At 39.3% G+C, this 24,228-nt stretch overlaps 1 protein-coding gene across 1 annotated transcript in view; it reads left to right on the top strand.

The window, feature by feature from the left end:
• SLC15A5 (solute carrier family 15 member 5) overlaps positions 1–20,649 on the top strand; it is a 36,778-nt gene extending 16,129 nt beyond the window's left edge. The window contains exons 5-9 of the mRNA XM_075163671.1: positions 340–526; positions 5,849–6,037; positions 10,327–10,458; positions 18,537–18,645; positions 20,505–20,649. Of these exons, the coding sequence (XP_075019772.1) occupies positions 340–526; positions 5,849–6,037; positions 10,327–10,458; positions 18,537–18,645; positions 20,505–20,649 (762 nt within the window). The remainder of the gene's footprint in view (positions 1–339; positions 527–5,848; positions 6,038–10,326; positions 10,459–18,536; positions 18,646–20,504) is intronic.
• The last annotated feature ends 3,579 nt before the right edge of the window (positions 20,650–24,228 follow it).

Here is a 24,228-nt window from a genome sequence, read left to right as displayed (position 1 = left end):
CTGTCTATGAAGAAGTAGTGACTAAAGTATTAGGCAGAACCATTTAGTATATTGGCTGATAGCTCTAACTAGGAATGATCAAATTAACAAATCTAAGCAGCAGCCCATTAGTTTAACTGAGGAGCAAATGAAATAGAAAGAAAATGTTACATTCTGGCAGAGAATGAGAATGTCACTATCTGAAAGGCTTTCATCATTCCTTTTGGCTAGCAGGTATTTGGTTTACTGTGGCTTCTCCAGAAGGAAAAGAGTTGGAGAAGTTTCCAAATATAGTAAAAAATTTTATCCATGAAAGGTAACTGGTGTACTAATGGAGTGGGTTTTTCTTCTACAATTCAGATTCCTTCAGGATATTATCTCCAAACCATGAATTCCAACTTGAATTTCAGTGGATTTGTCTTGCCAGTTGCAGCAATGAATGTGATAAGCATTGTGCCACTACTGATTCTTGTTCCTATTTTGGAATGCATTAACTCGTGTCTCTTTAGTTCCAAGGACACTGGACATTCTCCAACAATTTATATTGGTACGTATAAAGTACATGTGTTTATACAGTTTTGATATGTATTCTGTTTTTGAAAGAGAAACTGCAGTAGGTGATGGATGATCCTATACAATTATTTCTGGCTATAAATATTAAGATGGACTTGTTTTGGGATGACTCTCAGAGGTGAATAAGTTTCAAAGGAATTGTTGAAAAGACAGTCCTGAAAAAACATATTCAATATAAAGAAAAAGTGGATAGCTTTTGTTTAGGACAGAGATTGAGGCTCTTCTGACAAATAAAAAATTTTGAGACCCACTCACCAATTCCTTAGGATGACATCTAGTTGTATGTGAGAGAAACAGTACTAACCATTTAGGCTTGAGACTTACTCTGATTTGATTCTCTTCTACATATTTTTTTATCCATTAACTTTTGGAAGGTTAATTTACTTTGGAAGTCTTTTTTGGGGATGGGAGAGTCCTTCAATTGCTCTCTGATACTGGAGAAATGTTCTGTTGCTCAAAATGATGAGTTTGGATTTAAATAAGTAGATTACGGATAAAGTGTTTGTTTTTCTTACATTTTTATGCTAGAACTGCATCAACATTAGGACTGCAGCTTATAAGAGTGAAATTGTATTATCACTAGTAAGTTTATTCCAGTTTCATTCCAAGTGAAATAAAAGTATCTAGTCTAATTCTGGGTCTGCAATAGGTGTTTTTAGAACTGACGAACAAAAGAAAACATGCAGACAACTATGTAAAACAAATGGATGCATATCACTGGATTGCGGTTCCCATTGAGCAGGCTGAACACTTCACAGGTGGAAGGTTACTTGGAGAGGTACAGCTTTCCTCTCTACTTCTAGAATTTTCATTTGAATATCTAGTATGGGATAATTGTCCAGGTGTTTAATAATTTTATTTATTAAAAACCTAAACTGAAACATACCTTATTGTACACTCACTTAAAGTAAACCGAAGAGGCATCTACAGAAGTGAATATTCTCTCATTCTTATAGAAGAGGTACAAAGAAGTCTTCTCTGTTGCGAGTCCCAGCATTTTCAACAGTAAGCGTTGTAAAGTCAGGATTGGCGCTCATTTCAGAGAAACTCATAGCCTAGAAGTAATGATCTGGAGGGATCTGCAACCCTCTTCCGATATCAGCTACATGTAGTACCACCAGAAAAGCAGCTTCCATTCTGCATTCACTTAAAACTATTCCCTTTCATAGATACTATCATTAAACTTCCTACATTTTTTATCTTCCAGCCTGCATTACAAACCTCAGACAAAAATATTTATAAACTACTATTTTCTCAGTATGCTACTATTAATTCTATGCCCCATGGCAAGCAGCACAGTGAGTACTGACACACACAGAGGTATTAATCTGACTAAATTAGCCTAATTAAGAGTGTTATTAAGTTTTATACAAACCAGATACATATAACACAGCAGGTTGCAATTACCCTAGTTTTTAAAATAACATCTGCATTAAAACACAAAAAGCACATTCAGATAATAATTTTCCTTAAAACCATGGAATTTTCAAGTTAGTATTAATGTTCTACCCTGTTATGTTGAACAGCAGTAAAATATATGCAGTGGTTTATTCTTAATAGCTTCATTTATTAAAATAGCCTCCTGTTAGGGGTGATAAATTACCTGAGGCATAAAAATACCTGTAAGTACAGGCAATGGCTTTAGATATCCAAGTATATGACTGCACCTGCAAATATGGTAGACCTCTAAGTGCCAATATTTTTGCCAATAGTTAATTAGGTTCACAATTATTTTCAGGAACAAAATTGAAAGTGTAAATAGACTGTTGGTGTTAAGCCAGCATATAACTATATTTTAATTCAAGTCTTGTAAGAGGAAGAAATTTAAATAGTTTTCTGGAAATTTTCAGTGTGTTAAGAATAACAGTTTTCAAGGATGAACCATATAGACAATGTTGAACTGAAATATCTGATTGCTCTCCATTAAGAATCTACATGAAAACTGTAATCTATATTACTTTCACTATAGTTGTTGGTTTATTTGTAAATTAGGTATAAGCTAAAAAACATTAAAATCTTAAAGTGAATTTAGATTGTGTCCCAAATATATTGAGTATCTGGACCTCTTTATGAAAACATGAGTATTTGGCAAACTTAGTTTTTCCAGTTTCATAGTTGTTCTGTTGGGTTTTTTTAATATATTTTATGCTATTTGATTTAGTCAATAGTGTAGAAGATTCAGCAGAGAACTGAAGGTGTGTGTTTGCTGGGTAATTGTCCAACAGCTACAGGCATAGAGCCATAGAAGTTCTTGCTCTAATATTCTTAATGCCTGATTATACTGAAATGTCTTATAAATCTTGGATTTACTCCATCCAAGAGTGATGTGGGGAATAGCTCTCCATACAGTACACAAAAGCAAGCCTCCAGCCCAACGTCTATTTCATTTAGGATGACCATTTCTCCCTAAAAAATGTTCTAGTTTGAACAAGTATTAATTACAGGAAAGCTTTTTGACCTGTTTTACTCAGAATATGAGATTAGGTAATCACAAGGGTCCAATACAACCTTAGTCTCTAGATAATATAAACTACCTTGTCCTAGAATCAGCCCCAAGTGTTCCTAAAACAGCCTGTTCACCTGTAAAACCGAAGCCTCAGGTGGTCATTCCAAAGTGCTTATTTTGAAGAGGACTAAAGGGAGAAGAGGTAGGAGGAAAACCAGGTTTCCACAGCTCTCAGTTTCTTCCTCTGCCACATAATGTCTTAAAAGAAATATTACAATTGTTGGGCATTCAGAGGTTACTTTCTCTGAAATGTTTTGGCTTTTAGTAAGGAAAATGCTTAAAATATAGGACTGTGTAGTAACATTAAACTGCTTGAGGCTTCTTCAGTACTAATATAATTTTTCACTGGGAGAACTCTTGCTTTGGTAGATTACAAGAAGCTCCTTGAGGACTTTATACCTGGTCTTGATAAGGTGCATTGGCCAGAAAACGCTGTTGAATGCCCTCTCACCAATTTTCAAGCAATAATTCATTGATGCTCTTGTTAAGCACTAGAGGGACCTTAACAGCAAAACAGCTTCCAGGCCTCAGGTTAGGTGGAGGGGAGGGTATTTAAAGTTCTGAAAATGCAGGAAAACTGTACTGGTGGAAGGGTGTGAGAGTTTGCTGGAAGGGTGTGAGAGTTTGCTGCTGAGAGAAGAAACACAGATGTATGCAAAAAAATAACAAAGTTAAGGCCACTTAGCTATATGAGTTTTTTGCCTCTTCTGTCCTGGCACCCAAAGAGACAAACTTTATATACATTATAAATATAAAATGAAACAAAAGCCTTTGAATGTTGACATCAAATCTAGTAAGTGTGACAATTTCCAGTCATGAAGTGAGATGAGGTTTCTTATGGGGAAAGCAGTGCACAGACCAGGTATTTGAGCCAAAGCTGTCAAAAGAAACCAAATTCTCACACCTGTACTTACATTATAGCTTAGAAATGCTGAGGAATCGTAAACTTAGTCAAAATTAATGGGAGCTCAAAACGTCAGAAGTATAAATGTTTCAAGTTCAGGAGAGTTACTTGAAAACTTTGCCGAAACCAGGACACTTTTCTGAGAGGCTACAACCATTTCATATTTTCAACATCAAAAAATATAAAATAATACATTTAAATAGCATCCTCTATGCAATGTGTGGGGAAGTGTGAGGTATTTAAAATACATCTGAGCTTATTAGAAGCTTTTTCTTGCATTATGAGGCTAAACACAGCGGTGTTTTTCCTGACTTATGTGCTTGTGCAGTACTTGTACTTGTGCCTTACCGCTGAGGCAGGCAGTAAGACTCCATGTGCAGTAATATATTGAAATGTATTATGGATCCAGTATATTATGGATCATGCAGTAATACTTCTTCAGGACAACTGAAGAAGGCAGGAGGCAATTGTAGTCCAACGGCTTATGTGTAAACACTTAGCTGGAGGTTATCTCTTCAAGTAATGCAGCTCATCTCATCTTAAAATGTTAAACAGGCCAGCCAGTGCACTATCCAACAAACTTTCAAAAGTAGGTCAGGAGAACTCTATAGTGGAGGGAAAGGAGAAAATGTAGGAATGCTTGATCTCCATGGTGTGATATGCACTGCTGATCTTTTTCTCTCCCATCTACCATGGCCTGCAGCCTTAGAAATCCAGTACTTCAACTGCCTGCACGACTTCTTTTTGTATAGAAAAAAAATGAGTAAAGCATATTGGGGGTAGTAGTGGATGAAAAGCTGGACATGAGCTGACAATGTGCACTCACAGCCCAGACGGCCAACCGTATCCTGGGCTGCATCAAAAGAAACGTGGCCAGCAGGTCGAGGGAGGTGATTCTGACCCTCTACTCTGCGCTGATGAGACCCCACCTGGAGTGCTGCGTCCAGCTCTGGAGCCCTCAGCACAAGAAAGGCATGGACCTGTTGGAGCGGGTCCAGAGGAGGGCCACGAAAATGATCAGGGGGATGGAACACCTCTCCTATGAGGAAAGACTGAGAGAGTTGGGGTTGTTCAGCCTGGAGAAGAGAAGGCTTTGGGAAGACCTTATTGTGGCTTTTCAGTACTTAAAGGGGGCTTATAAGAAAGATGGGGACAGACTTTTTAGCTGGGCCTGTTGCGACAGGACTAGGGGCAATGGTTTTAATCTAAAAGAGGGTAGATTTAGACTAGAGAAAAGGAAGAAATTTTTTACAATGAGGGCACAGGTTTCCCAGAGAGGTGGTAGATGCCCCATCCCTGGAAACACTCAAGGTCAGGTTGGACGGGGCTCTGAGCAACCTGATCTAGTTGCAGATGTCCATGCCCATGGCAGGGGGGTTGGACTAGATGACCTTTAAAGGTCCCTTCCAATCCAAGCTATTCTATGATTCTATGAAAGCATATGGTGTATGTGCATATTTCAGAATCTTATTGTTGCTTGAATAGGAGCATTTCCCCTCTTGGTAGTCTTATTCCCACCCAATCTCTTGTGATACCTGGAAGAGCTGCCACCTTTTCTTTCTCTCCTCCTTTCTTACCTCTCCCAATCTTCAAAAAAAAGTTGTTCTTTGTGACTTTGCTCTTTAGAAAAGTTTTTCCTCTCTCATTTATTCTGTATCCCTAAAGTCTTTCTATGGTGAGCTGGTGTCCCTTTGCCATATATTTATAGTTAGGCTTGTGGTGTAGCAAGTACTCTTTGTCCATGTTTGTGTCCAGAAAGGATGTATTGTGGAGGGGGAAGAAGAGGGGAAGCTTCTTTTGCATCTCCTGGGATTCTGCGTCATTCTAAATACATGATAATCCTATAACTACAACCTTGGTGAATGCTGTCTGTGCTCTTTACCCAGTTGTAGGTCAGTTATCTGCTGCACTTTCTGTGATGGTTGCTGGCTTCTCTGAAATACACCGAAAGCACTTCCCTCAGGTGGAGCAGACACTTTCCGAGGAGGTTCTCCTGGTGTCTTCCATGCCGTGCTTCCACTTAGCTCCTCAGTACATTCTACTTGGAGTAGCTGAAGCTTTGGTAACTCCCTCCTGTAAGTAAAATCTAATAGGCTAAAGCGAGAGTGTCCTGATTCACAGAGAATTATATCAGCTTCCTAAAAATAATTACTGTCATCTGATATGTTATCCCTGGCTCTCTTCCTCGGGCTTAATGAGCAGATCTGTGCTTTACCTGCTTCACAGTAGCATAATTTGTCTTGCTGGCTGTAACTCAGTGGGCAATGACGTTGTTCAGATTAACTGGAAGGTGACACAGCCTGGTCAGGTCCCTGGGGTGCATCATCCACCGTTCAGCGGGGAGGATGATCGGAGTGGTGGGACTCTGGGCTCGGATGCGTGACTGGTCTTGAAGCTGAACCTGCTTCATGCAGGGGCTGGACCGCATGAGCTCCTGAGGTCCCTTCTGACCTGAACTTTTCTGTGATGATTTTCTTGAGACAGAACAAATACACACATGACAGCTAAGCTGTGGTTACGGTCTATGAGCACTTTTTAGGCCACAGTCAAAGCAAGGTGAAGCAATTTAGCTTAACCCTTTTCATTTGTGGACCCAGCTAACAGAATTATTACATGTTTTTCACTGACACAGAGCATATGCAGGCGGGTAACACGATTCAACTGACAGGCTAACCTGGAGAATATTGTAGGCAGATGCAAGATTTTTGTTTGTGCTCCAGTTGGGAGTCATGCGAACGTGCCTGCACAGAGCATCATGCCTTAACTTGTGGCATGGAGCCAGAGATAAACACTCCTGTTTTGCAGAGCACAGGCAGAGCTTAGCTCACGCCTGCCATACATAAACTATGTAGACGCACTCTTGATTGTGAGTCTGAACCTTCTCTCCCTTCCATAATTTACCCTTCCACATCTACACTGACATTCCTGAGGCTTATTTTCTTCTGAGGAGCATGCAGAGTGGTTACCAGTGTTTTACTTTGCAGAGCTTTAAAAAATATTAGTATTATAAAAATAATCTAATCAACATTCACTTAAAGAGGCACGGTTAAAGTAATTGACTAGCTGATCTCTGCAGGCATTCAGTTCTACAGATTGAGTGTCTATTGTTCCAATACAACCCCAGAAATGTTCAGATTTTTATTTAAGAGCAGGAAATAACTTCAGTGTCTCAGCTTCATTCTTACACTCTAAGATTACTGAGAGCTGTGGGTCACAGTCTGTCACTAAAAAGGTAATTTTCCCTAGTTTTAAATACTTAGCACTTTCATAATGCCCCTTCATCTGATAGCTCTCAAGTACTTAACTGAGACAGGTTTCTAGGCAGGTAATGTGGTTTCTAGGTTACAGGCTAAGTGTAACTGAAAACTGTGGCCTTCTCTGTTTAGCTTAACAAAAAAAAAGGTTAGGAGGTGGCTTGCTTACAGTCTTCTCATGCAGAAGCAAGAGAAGAATCTTGCTGGTAGAATAAGGCTTTTTAATCTAGTGCGCTGGGACACAACAGAAGTCCAATGACTGGAAGATGACATTAGCCTTTAGAAAAGAAATAAAGCTCCGTCTTGGTTTGTTTTTTTCCTTTTTTTTTTTCCTTTTTTTTTTTTAATCTTTTTAAAGGATTGTAATTAGAATTTCTTAGGAAGAAAGGTTGTCTTCCACGTTTGAATAAAGATTAAGCATCTTGCTAAGAGCTGCAGTCAGAGGTGCAATTCAGGAACCCGGGTAAATGGAACTAAGTCTGAATTTGAGACTTGCATGTAGAAAACTAAAGGTAGGTACCTAATATAGTATGTTACTACTGTAGTCGATGGGGACGCAGGCCTCCATTCACTTGCCCACACATAGGTGTCTGGCACCATTTGTCATGGAGTTCCTAGGCTATGCACGCGGGGCAAGCAGGCTCTTTACGGTACCTATGTGGCCTCCAGCTGCTGCTGGAGAAGAGCATGGTTTTCCTCGTAGGTCTTGCACCTTATCGGACAGCCCCGTGCAGATGGCTAAGGTGCGTTGAGCATTTCAGGCAGCACTGGGCATCTGTATTCAGGCTACTGAACGAAGCTCTAGGTTTCTGCTGCAATTTGGACTGAATTGCTCTTCAGGAACCATTCAGTGGTTCTCCATGGATGGTAATGACAGCCTAGACACTTAAATAGTTGTTTCACCTTTCCTGACATTTTACTGCCTTTGTTATGCAGAAGGTCAAATTCAATTATCATAATAATTTACTTGACCTGAAAGTACATGATCCAAGTTGAAGACAGAAGTGTTCACACTTGTAATCAGAGGGAAGAGAGGAGATATCTCATTTCTGAAGTGTTTGGTTAGAGGAGCTAAATTTGGCATACTGAACTCTTAATCTACATTTGAGCCCTGATACTTACAGTTGTGTTATACAATATATTTCATTATTTTGTTGATAGGAGTTTTATATAATCATCTGCTTCAGGTGGCATGAGCAGCTCTTAGAATAGTATCAGCATTTAATGTTTCCCTAGCACTGAGGTAGTCTTTAAAAAAATAAAATAAAACAATGATAAAATAATTCCTCTCCTCCACAGTGTTAGAATGTAAGCTCTCACAGGACTCTGACAGCTTGAATTTGTACCCTAGCTTGGTTTAAACTGGGAAATTACTCTCTTAAAGCCCAATGTTTTAAAAGAAAAAAACAAAAGCCAAAACCCACCACAAAATCCTTCCAAAAAACCCCCCAAAATACCACCCCAAAACAACTCCATCCTGTGGGACAACGTTAGCAGGCATTTGCCCCCACAGTGCATGAGCTTGCCGGTGATGGGAAGCCAGCTGTGTGACGCTGCCAGTGTCCCAGCCGTCTGGTGCTCGGTCTGTAACTGCTTTGCCCTACAAAGGGTTAGCAGATTTGCAGTCTTTGCTGAAGTACTGCAAGAATATCATCTGCCCATCAACATGTCTCAAAGCACTTAGAAATGGGAAGCCTGTAACAAACAGCTCTGTTAGTTAAAGGATATATTGGGGATCACTTCACCCACCGATGAAATGCAATAGTCTCCAGGGTGAAATGCAGCAGCTGTTTAACAGTTCACAGCAGCACCGTGGGAGAAGCGAGGAACGGAGTTTGCAATTCAAACAGCAGGGGTAATTTAGGTAAGTAGGATGCAATTACCCAAGCTGAATTTGGCCAAGATGCACGTTTTGCACCCCTGCTCTTAGAAGGGAGGAATAACCAAAACTTTTTAGGCTCTTAGTGATTCAAATTAGCTAGGACACTGACTGTACAATGTTTCAGACTGTACTGTTGCATCTACAGATGGTGTCCCAGGCTAACCTGCTTTCCCTTGCCCTCAGGCTTTTGGTTCCTATTGTGAATGAGGAAAAAACACTGCCCGTGGTATTTTTTTTCTTTTCTTTAATATGATTCCAAAGCTCTCATTTGGACATCCAAATTAAAAAGGGTGGAAGATGGTGATTGTATGGTTTCATTTGTATTCAGAGATGCTTCAGGCAACTCAGCATCCAAATAGGATCCTCTGCTGACAAGTTTCTCAAGCTGGAGGTCATTCAAACTCAACTAATAAAGCAGGTTGTAGGAGGCACTGGGGCTTGGAGAACAAGTGTGGATGAGGGCTCAAGATGTGAAATTAGGAAACGAGGTTTTGATAATCAGGGAAAGTTACTAAAAAAGAACAGCTATCATAAAGACTTACTGTTACTCTAACCTAGTTGAGCCAAATTACAACTGGTGGGATTATTTATAGTCATCCATGCTACAATGGCATGCTAGAGCTCCCCCTCGCCACCAAAGCTGTTGCTTCTTCTGGTTTAGTCTTCTAGCAAGAAAGTGAAGAACAATGTCTTAAAAATTAGTCAGTGACTCTGGGGGTTGCTCTCTGGGGAAGAGGAGCATTGTCAAGCCTTAAGTTAAAGCAAGGTAACTGTCCAAGTTAAGGTAGAGCTAGCTCTGGATTTTTGGAAGTATTTACTAGTGGCCACGCTGCATTGGCTCTAGCATAGGAGGTCCTGCTGTCCTGCAGTTAAATATCACATCTGCTGTCTTCAGGCTGGCTGACTGTGGTGGTGTTTCTCTTGTCTTGCTATGCCTGAGGTTTTAAAAGGTGAAAGCAACTGTCTGGGTGAAAGATCTTTACGTACAACCAATAGTTGTATGTGGGATAGTTTGTTATGGAGATTCATTTGAACAGTTTAGATAGTCTTTTGTTAATAGGGTGCATACTAACACATCTGATTGCCCTTCTGCAGCAAGTACGTTCTCTGTGTAAAATATGGAAAGTCCCTGTTAGAGACACTTTGGATTTTTTTCTGTCTTATCTATCTTCTACCATCATTTACTTTTTTTTTTTTAACCTGTAGCTGTATCTGCTTCCTTTCTAAGGTTCCTTGCTTTCATTCCGGCTTGTGCCAGAAAGAATTAGAGGGATTTCCATGCATTTTTTAACTCTCTTTAATGGAGCTGGCTGCTTTATGGGAGCTTTCTTTGTTCAGACAGCCCACGCAGGCACTCAAGGTAAGAATATGCTCATGACCAGTGTTCCTGAGCAGTTTTCTAATATTATTGATTTGGAGAATTAGGCAGCAGAATTAAAGGGGATGCCAAAGTTTTATTGATTTGCTCTCACAATTAAGATGGAATTAAGATAGGAAATAGCCTTCCAGCTGTATTCATCCAATTTTAATGAGTCATCTTAGTTTTGATAGTTGGAGTAATTAGAGGATGGCGTTTTGCAGGAAACCCTCACCTCCAATCTCTATACTTCTGTTCTGGAAGGCAAGAAAATAAATTGTCTAGGAAGCTCCTTTTTATGTTCGTGAAGAAGTACGTTCACGTTAGCCACGCTTATGTGGAAGCCTCTGGCCATGAGAGCAAGATTAGTGCTTCAAAGAATGGAGAACATGCCTGCCTTTCTGCTCCACAGTGTTGGAGGGGAAAGGAGGTTGGGTTGAGTGTTTCAAAGCTGTTTAGGGAATTTGTTCCCCTAGACCCACTGCTTCTCTCTTGCCTCCTTTACGCCTCTCCTTTTGCCCAGCTACTGGAAGCACCAGATTCTGTGACAATTCTGTGCTTTTTGCAGAGGAATACTGCGATTCCCAGAGAACTTACTGTTTCAAAAGGAGTTATTTCAGATTCAGCCTGTTAAGGAGTATTTAGTGTAAGCCCTGAACTGGAGATTTTCCTGGGTTGCTGACTTTCAAGATAGGCCAAGAGTTTCTTAAAGTCTTTTTTCCTTTGCTGGTGAATCTTTGTTCTATACAGAAAAGACTTGTTTCAGAAGTAAATTTAAAAAATAAAGCACTTGAGTTCTTGAACCAAAGGATGGGGATCCCTTTTTTCACATATCTGAAATAGTTCCACTTGCTGAAGCAGTACTTCTAAAGATGCTTTCCATTGATAAGCTTCATTGTTACTGTGTTACAGAGAACTGTTCTCTTATAGAGCACAACTGCTGGCCCCGATGCACAACACCATTGCAATTACCACGGCTGCAGAATTTTGTAACTGCTCATGGTTAAGTTTTGTGTTCTTCTCTTTCTTACCTAAAACAAGGGGAAGTGGGTTTTTTTGAAAATATGACAAGAAATTTTAATTCCTACTTGCAAGATCTGAACAAACGAATGGTTCTTTGACATGCAGTGCTGTTTTTAAGTTAACAATTCAATTAAAATTTTATTATGAGGTATAAAAGCATCACCTAGAGATGGGTAAAAAACCAGGAATGCTTACCCGAATTAATCAGGCAAAGAACTATTAAGTACCAAGGCATCCAGTGTGAAGAGCAGAGCTCCTTGAGTGTCACCCAGTGGAACAGATTTTTTTTCATTGGGTAATATGGGTTCAATGAAACTAACACTTCAAGAAAGACTGTGTTGCTGATGTTTTTTCTTCCCCTCCCCCCAAAAGTGTGGAAATTATTTAATTTTTATAAGGTTGAAATATTTTGGTTTAGTAAAATTGACATATTTTACTGCAATTTGACTTTGGGTATAATTAAATATTTATAAAATAATTAAGCATAATGTCAGCATCAAAACATTTTTACTATGTGTGCCACTATATACGTAATTTATTCCTTTATAGAATATTTTTATACAGAGTGATAGAGGAAATCAATTTTTGCATTTGGCTTGCAATTCAGTAGATTTTTGTCTAATTTTATATCAAGGTGATTTATTCTTTTTCTGTAAGTCTATATGAAAACATTTAATTGATTCAAAAAAGAAAATGTTCATTTCTTGCCAGAAATACTGTTTTATCAGAGTCTTCGAATTCTTGTCCTGGTGTGGACCAAAAAACCTGAACTGTCCAAATTCTCCACAGACTGCAGTTGCCATGTTCTAATGTTTTTTGCTCAAGATTTTTGAGCAAACTGAAAAAGTTTCCTGGCTAAAATACTCCTCAATTCTATGAAGTTGGGTGGCAAACTTCTCTACTTAGCTTTGAAAAAAAAGGTGTAACTCATGTCTTTAACTCTGACAGACCTACCATTCCTGTAGATGTAATTGACCGCACCGTTACCCTGAATAAAAGTCACTCTTAAATTTCCAAGGGATTCAGTGACAGTCTGTATTCAGATTAAGGTGCTGTAATGGGACACTGAATCAGCCCCTAAATAGGGGAAGTCCTTTGCAAAACTTGAAAAGCTTTAGAGAAAATATAGTGAAAAATGATTAATGTTTGCTCTGTTGCTCTAGTTAGAAGCGTTAGAGATTACTTTCCGTATTACTATGTAAACAACATATTATTGGGCTTTCACATTTTCTTTCTAAAAATAAGTGGAATCTCACTGGGTATCTCTTTCCCGGTGTTCCCTGCTTGAATGAGATTAATTATTCCAAGTTACCACAATTCACGCAATTCACATCTTGTAAATAATGGAGATATTCCTGTATCTTCATTTGTGTTACAACACTTCAGACTGAGGACTTAAGAGTATTCCTCTACTAATCCCACCTAGACTTTTGTCCTGCTGACTCATAAATCAAAGTAGGCTTAGGATCAGACTTCTGGAGCTGGCTATAGACTATAACAAAACTAAAGAGGCATTTAGGCTTGGTTTTGTTTTTCTCCCAGTTTGATAGGAAATGTTATATACAAAATTATCTTGTTCCATTTGTATTCTTTCCAAACTCTTCCGTTGCGCTTCATACAGTGTTCTTTGGTGCTTGTGATGAAAAGCTTAAGATCAGAAAAATAATATTTTTTTTAATTTATAAAACCTAATAGTTACCTATTGAATGCTCTAAAGATGACAGTGCTTCCAAGAACAAAATTGTGACCTCTCTTAGGTCAAATTAAGGTGAAATGACACAAATTAAGCTCTTATTACTCACATTTGGTATTTTTTTCAGCTCTGTTAAAGAGCTTGTAAACCATTCAGTATCTGGACATTTTATGGAACTGGGGGTAAAGCAAACCAACTGGAACTCTTTTTTTCCCCTAAAAAGCTGAACTAATTTATTTATATTGGAAGACCAAAGTTCTTTCTCTTTTGCTGAAAGAAGCTGATAGTGTTTATGCAATGGTTTTGTAAGATTTAACAAGGCTTAATGTGCGACTCTTGGGCTGCGGGTGCTTTTGTCTTGTCCCATGATTTTTGTTTCGCTAAAACCTGAGCCAAGACTATTTCTGGTTCTCCCATCTCTAAGCAATGAGACCATGTTTGCCATGAAGCAATTCAGGATACAGTGAAGTAGATCCTCCAGTGTGTATTTTGAAGTGCTGAAGCACAGAGGGTGTTGACAAAATTTAAACATTTTTATATCCTATTTCATGTCACTAGTTTAGAATTTTATTTGGGTTTTTATTGGCAAAGTTGATCAGATATCAGTCACAGTCAAAGCTGCATTAATCATTTTTAACGCATCTATGGAGGATGGTGTGAATATGATAAAATAAGACTTTTTTAAAAATCTGACGAGTGCAAACAGATGACGGGTGACAGTGATATTTTCAGTACAAGCTGGGAAACTGCTTTCTTTTGGATCTCTTACCTCTCCTAACATTTTAACGGAAGAAGATGCAAGACAAAACCTGTCCTCCTATGCCAATCATTTCAGAATACTTTTCTCTAAAAATATTAATGTAAATATGTAAGAAAGAAGAAAAGGAAAAAAAAAGGTCAGAGGAAGGAAACTGCCCCAGACACAGTTTTCCTGCTTATATTTAGAGAACCGGGGTTGTTTTGTGGTTGTGGTTTGTTGTTTCGTTTGGTTTTTTTTTAGTTTGGAGCCTTGTGTGATTCTAAATACCAAAGATGATAAAGCTAAAGGATATTTCTTGCAGTCCAGATGGTGGTGTCCACTGGTGCCTACTTAGCTAATAAGGATTAGAGGCAGACTGAGACTTTAATTTGGATATGATTAAACACTAAATATATGCCCACCAACTTGATGAAATGACGGAAGGCAATACAATCCTCTTCTAAGATATGAATTACGTTTTTCTATAATCATAGTATAGGTTGCAGGATAGCTGTAAAAATGTGGGAATCATACAGAATAGACTAACTTCTGGCATGTGACTGTTTTGCTTTGTCTTCTGTGTTTTCCCAATACTAAAATAAATGGTGTTATTCAGTAAACAAACTGAATACCTTCCTATGCAACTTCGGGCTTTGTTGTGAATCCCTTGAGAGCTCCAAGGGTGCCATCATAGTAACAGATACCTTGTGTGCATATGTCAAAGACCGGCTTACAGCCCTTTCCACATCTTCTTTGATGGCTAGTATTGCCAGCAGTTTGTCACTGTCAGTCATCCACCAGAAGCAGCCCAGGAAAGTGTTTTTGTCTGTGTCCTAATCCCTGCTTCACCTACTTCTCTGCCTGTGTTGGTAGGATCAGATGTCTTCTCTTGATGTTGTATAATATTCCTCCTTCTTGTACTACCTGAGCATTTTTGATGCAAAATCAATAGGACTGCAAAATGTCAGTGCAAGTTTACCAGGCACTTTATTTCAACGACGTATGGTATAGCAGGCTTGAGGAACTGACTCTGCCTAAGACTTAATCTTCTAATTTGTTCTAAATTTGCCATGAAATGCATAACCGATTCACCTCTAACCAATAAGAAAAGGCTCTTTAAAATATACACAGCTAAAGGAAACTTCTGATTCTCTGTGATGATTCATGCTACAAAGTATTTCCATTGTTGGAATAAAAATGGAAATCAGGAACTTGTTGTAGAAAGTTAATTCCCAGTGAGCAATTATCTATGTGACAAACCAACCTTGTAATTGGCACTTCTGTTGGCAATCTCTATAGAAAAGTAAAGGATTGACAGAACCCAAAGGCAGTGTCTTTTGGGGGAAAGTGAATTGTTAGCATATTGCGTGTGAATTCAAGGATGAGAAAGTGCTGGACTCTTCGAACGCAGTAGTGCCCAGGGCATCTTACGCCAGCAAAAAACAAACAAACTTTCCCAATAAGTTCCTGATGTTCATGGCTGAGGGTAAAATCCTGAAAGTATGAACCCCAAACTCAGTCAGTGGAGGGTGCTGGAGTCTGCAGACAGCCTGTAGAAGGGATTAGGGGGGTAAGGGCTGAAAGCGTCTAAAGAGTGTCACTGCCTGAAACACATGGTTGATGTTTTAACACTGACGGCTGCTCTCCCAAGGCTTCCTGCCAGCAGAGGATTCTCTGTGCAGTGAGTGTAAGTAGAAGTAAATGTAGTCCAGGTTTATGCCCTCTTTCATGAAAAACCAACTTCCATTTAAAAAGGAAAAAAGAAGGAAAAAAAAAAAGTGAGAAGTAAATATTTTTGGCTGAAAATAGGAAATGGTTACATTAACCTCTGCTGTATCTGCTGATGAAAACGTCTGTTGGCGTAGGATAACAGTCTGGGTATCTCTAGAACTGCTGCCACCCCTGTTTCTTTGTAGAGAAAGGCACCCCTGACAAACCTTGTTGCCCCTCACTGAAAGGAAAAGAAAGCCTTGCTCCTACCTTGCTCTGGATAGAGCGGTAAACTGGAGAGAGCGTGAGCGCGCTATGGGAGCTGGAGTCTTACCATGCCCAATCTAATTTTGGCCCTGCCTGTGCTGTTGCTCGTTTATAATGCAGGATTTTCCAAAGGCTTTGTGTTGTTATCCTGGCCTCACTGTTTAAATACTGGCAATTACTAAAAGAAGCAGAGAGGAGACAGAGCAATGATCTTTGACCCAGCCCATGGAGGAGACGGGTGGTGAAGTGGGGGCAGAACCCAGATCTCCTGCTTGCCGGGCTGCCCTCCCACCCTGATAAAACCAACCACTCCCACTTTCAGCGCCTCAATATGGTGCCTTTGCTAATGTTAAGACAGTTTCAAAGGTCCATTTTACTCCATTCTCTTAGAAATTGCTAAATTCCTCTTTTTTTTTTTTTTTTTTTTTGTAATTGCTCAGTACTATTTTTAAGTACATATTTTCTGTTCAGGTTTCATTGTAAACACTGTTCCATTAGGAAGCTCCTGCTGCTCATATAGTTAGCCTAGGCGATGTAAATAACCTAGCAGACAGTGTGAACTCTGCTTTGACAAGCTGTAGCGCCGAACCCCATGCGTGCTTTCTCTTTCATCAGATACACGCGCTCTCTCCGTGCCTTCTATTGGCCACTGGGGGATGTGAAATGAAAAACCACCTGATTGTGAATTATGACAGTAAAAGTTTATAAGCTACTAAAACGAAGTTATAGCACCTAGGAGCTCAGTCAACTGACAATGTTAAATGATACGTTTTAAAACTCGCTCTGAGATAATGCTACAAAAGGAACCGTGCACGCAGAGGTGAGGTGGTGCTGCTCCGTGACAGGCAGAAAGGTAACGTGGCACAGAGCAAACTGCGGAGGAGTTAGGGAAAACTGCTGCACTGATGGCAGTTTTCCTCTGTTAATCCCGGGAGAGCTAAAGGTAACTGCTTTGGAAAGAAATGTGTTTACAACTCTAAGATGTGGAGGAAAGAGAAAAATGTAAATATATGTATGGGGCGGGGGGGGGGGGGTAAGCCTTTGACTGCTGGCTCTCCTGGGCTGTGGAACTGCTCTTTCTCTCTTCTTAGAAAATTTTGACAAGATAAGAATGGCATTGGATGGCTAAAGATGGCATTAGTGGCCAAAAGAGCGGTTAAGGCTATCAGGTTTGTACAGCGCAACGATGTATGGCTATGGCAAAGAAGGCTGTTTTTCCTTCTCTACTTTTTAGGTCGTTCAAGTGGTGAATAGCCACTCTATTTAGATGGGTAGGAGTTGATACCAGACTTCGAGGGAGAAAAGGCAGGCAACTTTAGGCACATCAATGCTTGTGTTTTAGTTCAGATCAGGAGTGTGCTTTTGATCTGAATCTCCTGATCGTCTCTGATTTGCACACAGAGTGATCTTAGAGCAGAAAACACCTGCGTTCCTTTTGGGTGGAACTAAACCCAAAAAATGCTCATGCCTGATCTGTTCCAGCTGTTAGTGGGAACTGGTTTGATGTGAACCCCTCTGAGCTGTGTATAGTGTGGGCATCACGTTCTCAGCACCGGCTGTTTCACGCTCTGTGTTTGCTCCTGTTGCACTTCACTACTTGCTGATGCAGACAGTCTCTCTTTCTTCTTCAAAAGCAATAAATATCCTGTATTCCCAAATAATGTAAAAGGTCGTTACAGCACTGTAGAGCTCTCTCTGATATTCTGTGTCTACTGTAACTTCTTTTTCACCTTGGTTTTATGTCTTTGCTATAGTTGATTATGGTACTTCAGGTACTGATTGTCTTCAAATGCAGACTGACTGGGGCTGGCTTTCTTTTTAAGCATCTTGATTTCCATAGTTATTTACTACCTGAGCTTGTTTGCAGACTGGTTGCAATGGACAACACTGAAAGCAATACAGTTGCAAACTAAAGCACAGAAGAATACAGGCAGGGAAGACTCTGGGTGTATATAGGTGGTACTGTCCTCTGCTGAATGGAGTTTAAGCTGCCAAAATGTCCCAGACACTATTGCCAAAAGCCTTGGTAGAAAAAGGTCTGATTCATGCAAATAAACACTGTGTGCAAGACAAAGACACGTTGTAGACTCACGGCTGAAGGCAGCTATAAAGAAAGGCAAAGTAAAATGTCAGGTAGCATCTCGGTAATGGAGCACCATCCAAGGCACTCAACAAATGCTTTTTATTCTTGTTTGGTTTGTTTTTTTTTTTTCTTAAGAAGGGCCTATTAAAAGCATGAGAAATGTGAATAAGGATTTCTACAGACCACCTTAGTTCTAACTCTGCCTAAAGTTGTCACATTTGACATTCATTTAGCTATATGCACAGGATAATATAGAGGGAAGATGTCCCAATCATTACAGTAGTAGCTGTGCAGAGTTAGGTTTTCCAGTACACTTCAGATTTGTTGGGAAGTTCTTTAGTTTCTCTAGATCTCTATTGCCTGTTTGCAAAGCAGGAGCAAAGTACGCTGTAGACTCAAAAAAACATACATGCTGTGAGAATGAAGTCTGTATGAATAGCTACAGGGGGGGTTCAAAGCACCTGCTGTGATTGTGTCTTACACAAAGTTATCTTCCTGTCTTTCATATGAGCCACGTCTCATCCTGCAAGGTAAACTAATTCTGCTTCAAACGTCTGCTTTGCCAGGCAACTGGTTTCCACACTTGCTGCATGAAGGTAAATTGGAGAGATTCTTCTTCTTCTTGGCTTCCTTAATGATGGTGAACACCCTGGGGTTCTGGACGATTGCACACAGGTATGTGTGAGAAAATGAAAGCTTGATGTTTCATTTGTAGGTAGGGGTAGAAATTCTTGCAAAACCTGTAAAGTAGTGTGTAATAAAGAATTGGTAGTGATAGATCATATGTTATCATTCAGAGTTCAGACTTTAGTATTTTTCATCTGCCTTGAGGAGAGAGATTTCACAGTAAAAATTATGTGGTAAGGTTAATAAAAAAAAAAAAAGACTGATGTAATTAGCCTTAAATATTTAAGAGGTCTTATTCATATAAAAATGCCTTGAAGAAAGAAGAGCATCCTATTCTTTACAGAAGGACGTAAATATGTTGGCATGGAGTTTAGATCACAGCACCAAGATAACTCAGTCATGGAACTGACCTCCACTGCACTTGGCTTTGTACCAATATATAGAAAACGTTGCTGTTGTCTCAATGAGCTTACATCTTTAGTGTAGGACGGTAGCCGAAGGGGTTGCAAGAAAACGGCAGACCGCTGCTGGCTAACGCTGTATGCAGTGGTTTCAACAGAATAACTGTGAAATATTTTCTGATACTCCACTGGGCAATGAGATAAAAGCAACTTTCTGCTGGAGGCAATGGAATTGCTCAATTAGCCCCCACACAGGAAGCAATTTTATGCCACCTATAGAGCCTAGGTTTAATGCCTGTATATTGCCTGTAAAATGCAAGGAACTCACAACTGCAATCCCCTTTTACATCCAGGGTGGTTTGAAAGTTGGCCTGCCTCCTGTATTCCAGAACATTTAATCACAGTTAACTCTCTGTTGTCAGTGTTATAAGTAATACTCGTAGTCAAGAACAGGGAGGGAAGCAACCTGTGTCACCACGAGTGGGAAGGGTCACGTGCGAGTGGCATTCTCTCTTAGACATTGGGCTGCAGTTCTATGGAAATCTTTCAGAAACCTTGATGAAGTAGTGATTTGATAATGACTATAATAGAAAATTTCCAAGGGCAGTGTACTTCTAGAACTCTTGAGAAAAATACTGCTTTTTCTATTGCATATAGCACTAACTTTGCAGCACCAAAGATTACCATAGCATCTTGTCAATTATTTCAATGTAAATTGAGACACAAGTGTCCATATATTCCGGTGGCTAGTTCTTCATTCTTTTCTTTTAAATGTGACCTGTGTCATGATTAGAAATGTTTCTCCTGCATGTACTTTGTCTTCCTTTCATAAAATAGGATTTTATTCTTCTGTAAAATGAAATTTTCATTTGTGACATTTACTGCTGAAAACTAAAAGGGTTTGGTTGTCAAAAAGTGGCCATAAAATTGGGTTGAACTCACAATTTAACATATTTTTATGAGAAAACTTGTTTTAAAAAAAGTTTTTAAAAATTTTATTTCAAATTAGTATTTCACTTCAAAATCAAGGTACTCATTTTTCAATAAGACACACAAAACCTACATGAAATATATTTTTTTGAGGTCAAATATAATTGTTTCATTTTGTGCTGAATAAGAATTCTCGCAGAGGGGAGAAAAAAGGGTGAGAACTATTCAGATAAACGCTGATTTAGGGGTGGGGAGAAATCAGGCTTTAAAACTCTGAATTAGAAAAAATATATTAAAGTTTCTCTGAGGGGAAAAAGGCATGTTTCTTTTTTAAATTTGTTAAAATGACACAGTACAGCTATTATTAACACCTGCATCCCATTTGGCACATCTCACCCTGAAGTTCTGAAAGGTCCTAGGAAAGCACATATCATTATCCTATTTTTTTAGCTGCTTAGAAGTCCAGGACTCAGAAGGCAGTGTAACTTGCAAAATATTACCTAATAAACAATGGGTGAAGCTAATCCCGGAAAGGATGATTATTTTAGTATTTTCCTTCCCTATCCTCCCTCCCAGATACAACAATCTGAATCAGGAATACACCAATGAATTCAGAGGAAGTCTTCCTGAAGAAAAACTTTTGAAGCATGAAAAAGCCATCAAGCATTATGCTAGTGTCCTGGAACGTTCTCCCATTTTGTCTCCTATGGAGAAAACCTGATTAAATTTCACCCTTGTTTGACTAAATTTTGATTGTGTTACCAACCAGCTTTCTAATGATAAATTACCTAGTGTACTTAAGCAGAACTGCCAATATATTTATGAATTGTCTTAGGAATAATAATGTTATTTGTAAGTTTACAAAATAGCAGTCATTGTAGGATTTGGCCCTGTAGGATGCTGCACTGTTGTAATGCACGTCGAGGACAATGAGAGCTCACTGCTTGGAATGGCTGATGGAGAGAGGCTTTTAATCTCTATAGGGAAATAGATGGGTATCCACATGTATTTGTACTTAGTAATGGTTCAAAATTAATAAACTTGTGTATACATTTGTTTAGCAAATTACTTTGTGACAGTATCATTTACAAATAAGTTTGGAGTCTGGTATTGGCTGGTTGATACTTGGGAGACTTGTGTGCTACTCTTGGCTCTGCTACTTATCTGCTACCCAGGCTTCAGCATGTGGCTTTTTTACATCAGTAAAATGAACACAGGAAATTGCTTTGAGATCTACCAAAAATATACTAGAAACTATATACCAGTAATAAGCCCATAAAGTATGTTATGAAACATTGATGCCGAGGCATCTAGCCTTTTATTTGGCAGAAGCACTGTGAGATTTGTCATTCCTAAAGGATGATATACAGAAAATTGCTAGTAGGAAAACTGGAGACTAGAATTTATTTACATCAAAATTACTAATTGTAGCCCAGTTGAAGGGGGTGAAGGGAATTAGGAAAAGAAGATTGGGAAAGGGTAGATGCAGTTGGAAGTGGGGGAAAAAATAATTATTAGTAAAATGCATTCCACTTTAAAGATCTAAACAGTGTTAAACACTCCCCAAATTGGCTGACCTTGGGTCTTGTGAGCAATGCTAATCTAGCACTTAACGTTTTTTTTTTTTTTTAAAGTCCTATTACTAAAAAGAGTGAGGATAGAAGTGGGGTGTTTATGTGACGAGGAAACATATTGAACCCAAAAACTAAAGGAGCACTTTGATATCAAGATGTTCGTATTGGAAGTGGTAGTCAAGCCAGGATGCTTGCTAGATATGCGGAATGCTCTACCACAAGAGAAACTACATTAAAGGAATATAATGCACTGAAGTGACACAGAGGGTAGTTTGTGAGCTGAAACTATGAAAGAGCTGGTAAAGGAAATCATCTCTCCACCGTTAACCATATTTAATGCTGTAACTTTGGGTTGGGTGTTGCGGGAAGGGGAGCAAAACGTCGTAAATGCATCTAAGAAGTAGGAAGGAAGGCAGTCAGGAGCTGTTAGTTTGATCTCACTAGTATTTAAGTTGTTTTTGTTTTTTTTTTAAATTAGAATATTTAAAGTAACGAGATAAAAGGAAAATAGAATAAAACGCAACACAGATGTATCAAAGGTAGATTTGCCAGACTACCTTAATGTCTGTGTGTAATGAGAATTCATTTTCTAAACAAAACATAGCAGAGATGATCTGCCTTGATTTCAGTAAAGCATTTGACACATGCCCCATGGGAAATAACTTGTGAAGATGGAGATCAGGGTCAGCAGAAGAGCTACAGCGTGGCTGAGGGACCTGTTAAAGCCCAGATGGCAACAGATATTGTAGAAAGGGGAAGTACCCATCTGGAAGAGTGTTTTTTGTGGAACTTGTTTAATATCTTCCTTCACAGTAAAAGAGAATGTGATCCTAGGATGCACTGGTGGAGATGGAATAAGTAAGTATATCTTCATACAAGTTCATCTGAAATGGTCATCGGTGTCAAAGATGTGCTTTCTGACTAGTGTGGGACGTCATTCCTTAATGGTGGAGCTGAGTGTACAACTCCCTGTTTGCCCTGTAAGAAGTGGTGTGGTGGGGAAAAAAGGCTGCCTGCTTGCCTTGCCCTGGCTCTTGCCCTGCCAGCAAGAGGCAGCCTCTTTCTCCAAAAGTGACTGCATAAGCTGGGCTGGGGCTGTGAGCGGGAGAGGCAGCAAAAGGCTGAAGGACCTAGTCTCCAAGGGCTCCGGAGAGTGGGAGGCAGACTAATTTCCCACATATTTGAGTAAACCTGTCCATCCCACTTGACAGTTATTTACTTGTAAGGTATTATTTTCTAAATGGTATTTGTATTGCGGTAAACCCAGCTTTAAGCCATGGAAACTCCTAGTTTCTTTCCATAAAGAAAAAGTGAGAAATTTCTGAATACTTTACTTGACCTTTGTCTTGGCACAGAAAAGCTGCAAAGATCAAAGATGCTGGCTGGAGTCTGCTGACAAGAGGTATGTGGTCGCTGTCAATGCATTTGAGAGTTATACACAAAAGGAGAACTACTAGGTAATCAAAGGGTAAAATCTAAGATTTGAGCCAGTGAGTATAATTGGTCTGGAGACGCTTTTAACACCTAATGATAATTACTTTTTTTTTTTTTTTTAAACTGCAAAAATAACAGCAGTTTGGAACCATTTACATCAAGAACAGGCGAACAAGAAACCTAACTTTCTTTTAAGGTAAAGTGTTTCCTCTGGTGCGTGTTCAGGCTGAATGGTCTCAAACTTCCTAAGACCCTTTTACCCTTTTTTTTTTTTTTTTCTCTTTTGTTTCCTCAGAAATCGAAATGTGAGAATAGATGACAGCACAGAATGAATGCAGCTATTGCGGTTTAATTGTCTGATGAAGATCATTCTGCAAGAAAAAGAGGATTAGTTAACTCCCTGGACAGGACCTCTCTGTCATGAAATCGTGCAAGAAAGGTTTTCAGCAATGGAGAAAGAAGCAGTTGAGCAGCCTTCATAAAGGGGTGCTCTGGAAGATACGGGTTAGAATGGGCTTTTGAATGAAGAGTTGACTACTGAAAACTCTCTGCCTTCTTCACATGGACTGGCGGAAGGCTTTTTCTATCAGATTTAGTTAAGAATTTGGCCTTCTGTATGGATGGCAAAAGAAAAGGGGTACTGATTGCTGGATTTTGACTTATTTCAGCTGGTGGTGCAGAGGAAGCTATATGCAAAAGTCTATCAATCATGCTCACTGTTATGACAGAGCAATTTAGCAGTTATACCCAACAGACGCGGATGCTTCTTGAACTGCAGCATCTGGGACTCCATGCAAAGCTGATGGAATCCTTTGTACTTTCAGAGCACTGCCTAAGTTTTGTAGATCTTGTACCAGCACACAGTGAAATTAGTATAAAGGACTGTATAGGTTTGGTCTTGACTTTGAAAGAAGCTGCTTTTCACATCTGGTTTAATACATTAGAAAAAATGAGGGGACAGAAAAAAAAAGGAGATGTGTGTGCATATGAAATAATGCAGTAAGCAGCTGGAAAAAATTAGAACAGCGTTCTTTTGTTCAGCATTTTGTTGATCTATGGCAGTTTTCATGGCAGATAACAAAACATTCAGATCTGATTGCCTGTGTTTGAGGTCACCTGTTGATGTTGCTTTGCACAAAGTAAATCTAAGATAAGCATGTTTTAATCCTCACCGAAAAGGATTTTGAAATTTATTGTGGAAAAAGTTGCCTCCTAAGTGAGGTTAGGAGTGACCAGAAACATCCCAGTTCAGTTTTGTAGTTTGAGTGCTGCCTAAATTTTCTAAATCTTGT

Source organism: Calonectris borealis, chromosome 1 (assembly GCF_964195595.1).
Source record: "Calonectris borealis chromosome 1, bCalBor7.hap1.2, whole genome shotgun sequence".
NCBI classification, from domain to species: Eukaryota; Metazoa; Chordata; class Aves; order Procellariiformes; family Procellariidae; genus Calonectris; species Calonectris borealis.
The sequence above is the reverse complement of the archived record's forward strand: the minus strand, read 5'-3'. Positions and strand labels throughout refer to the sequence as shown.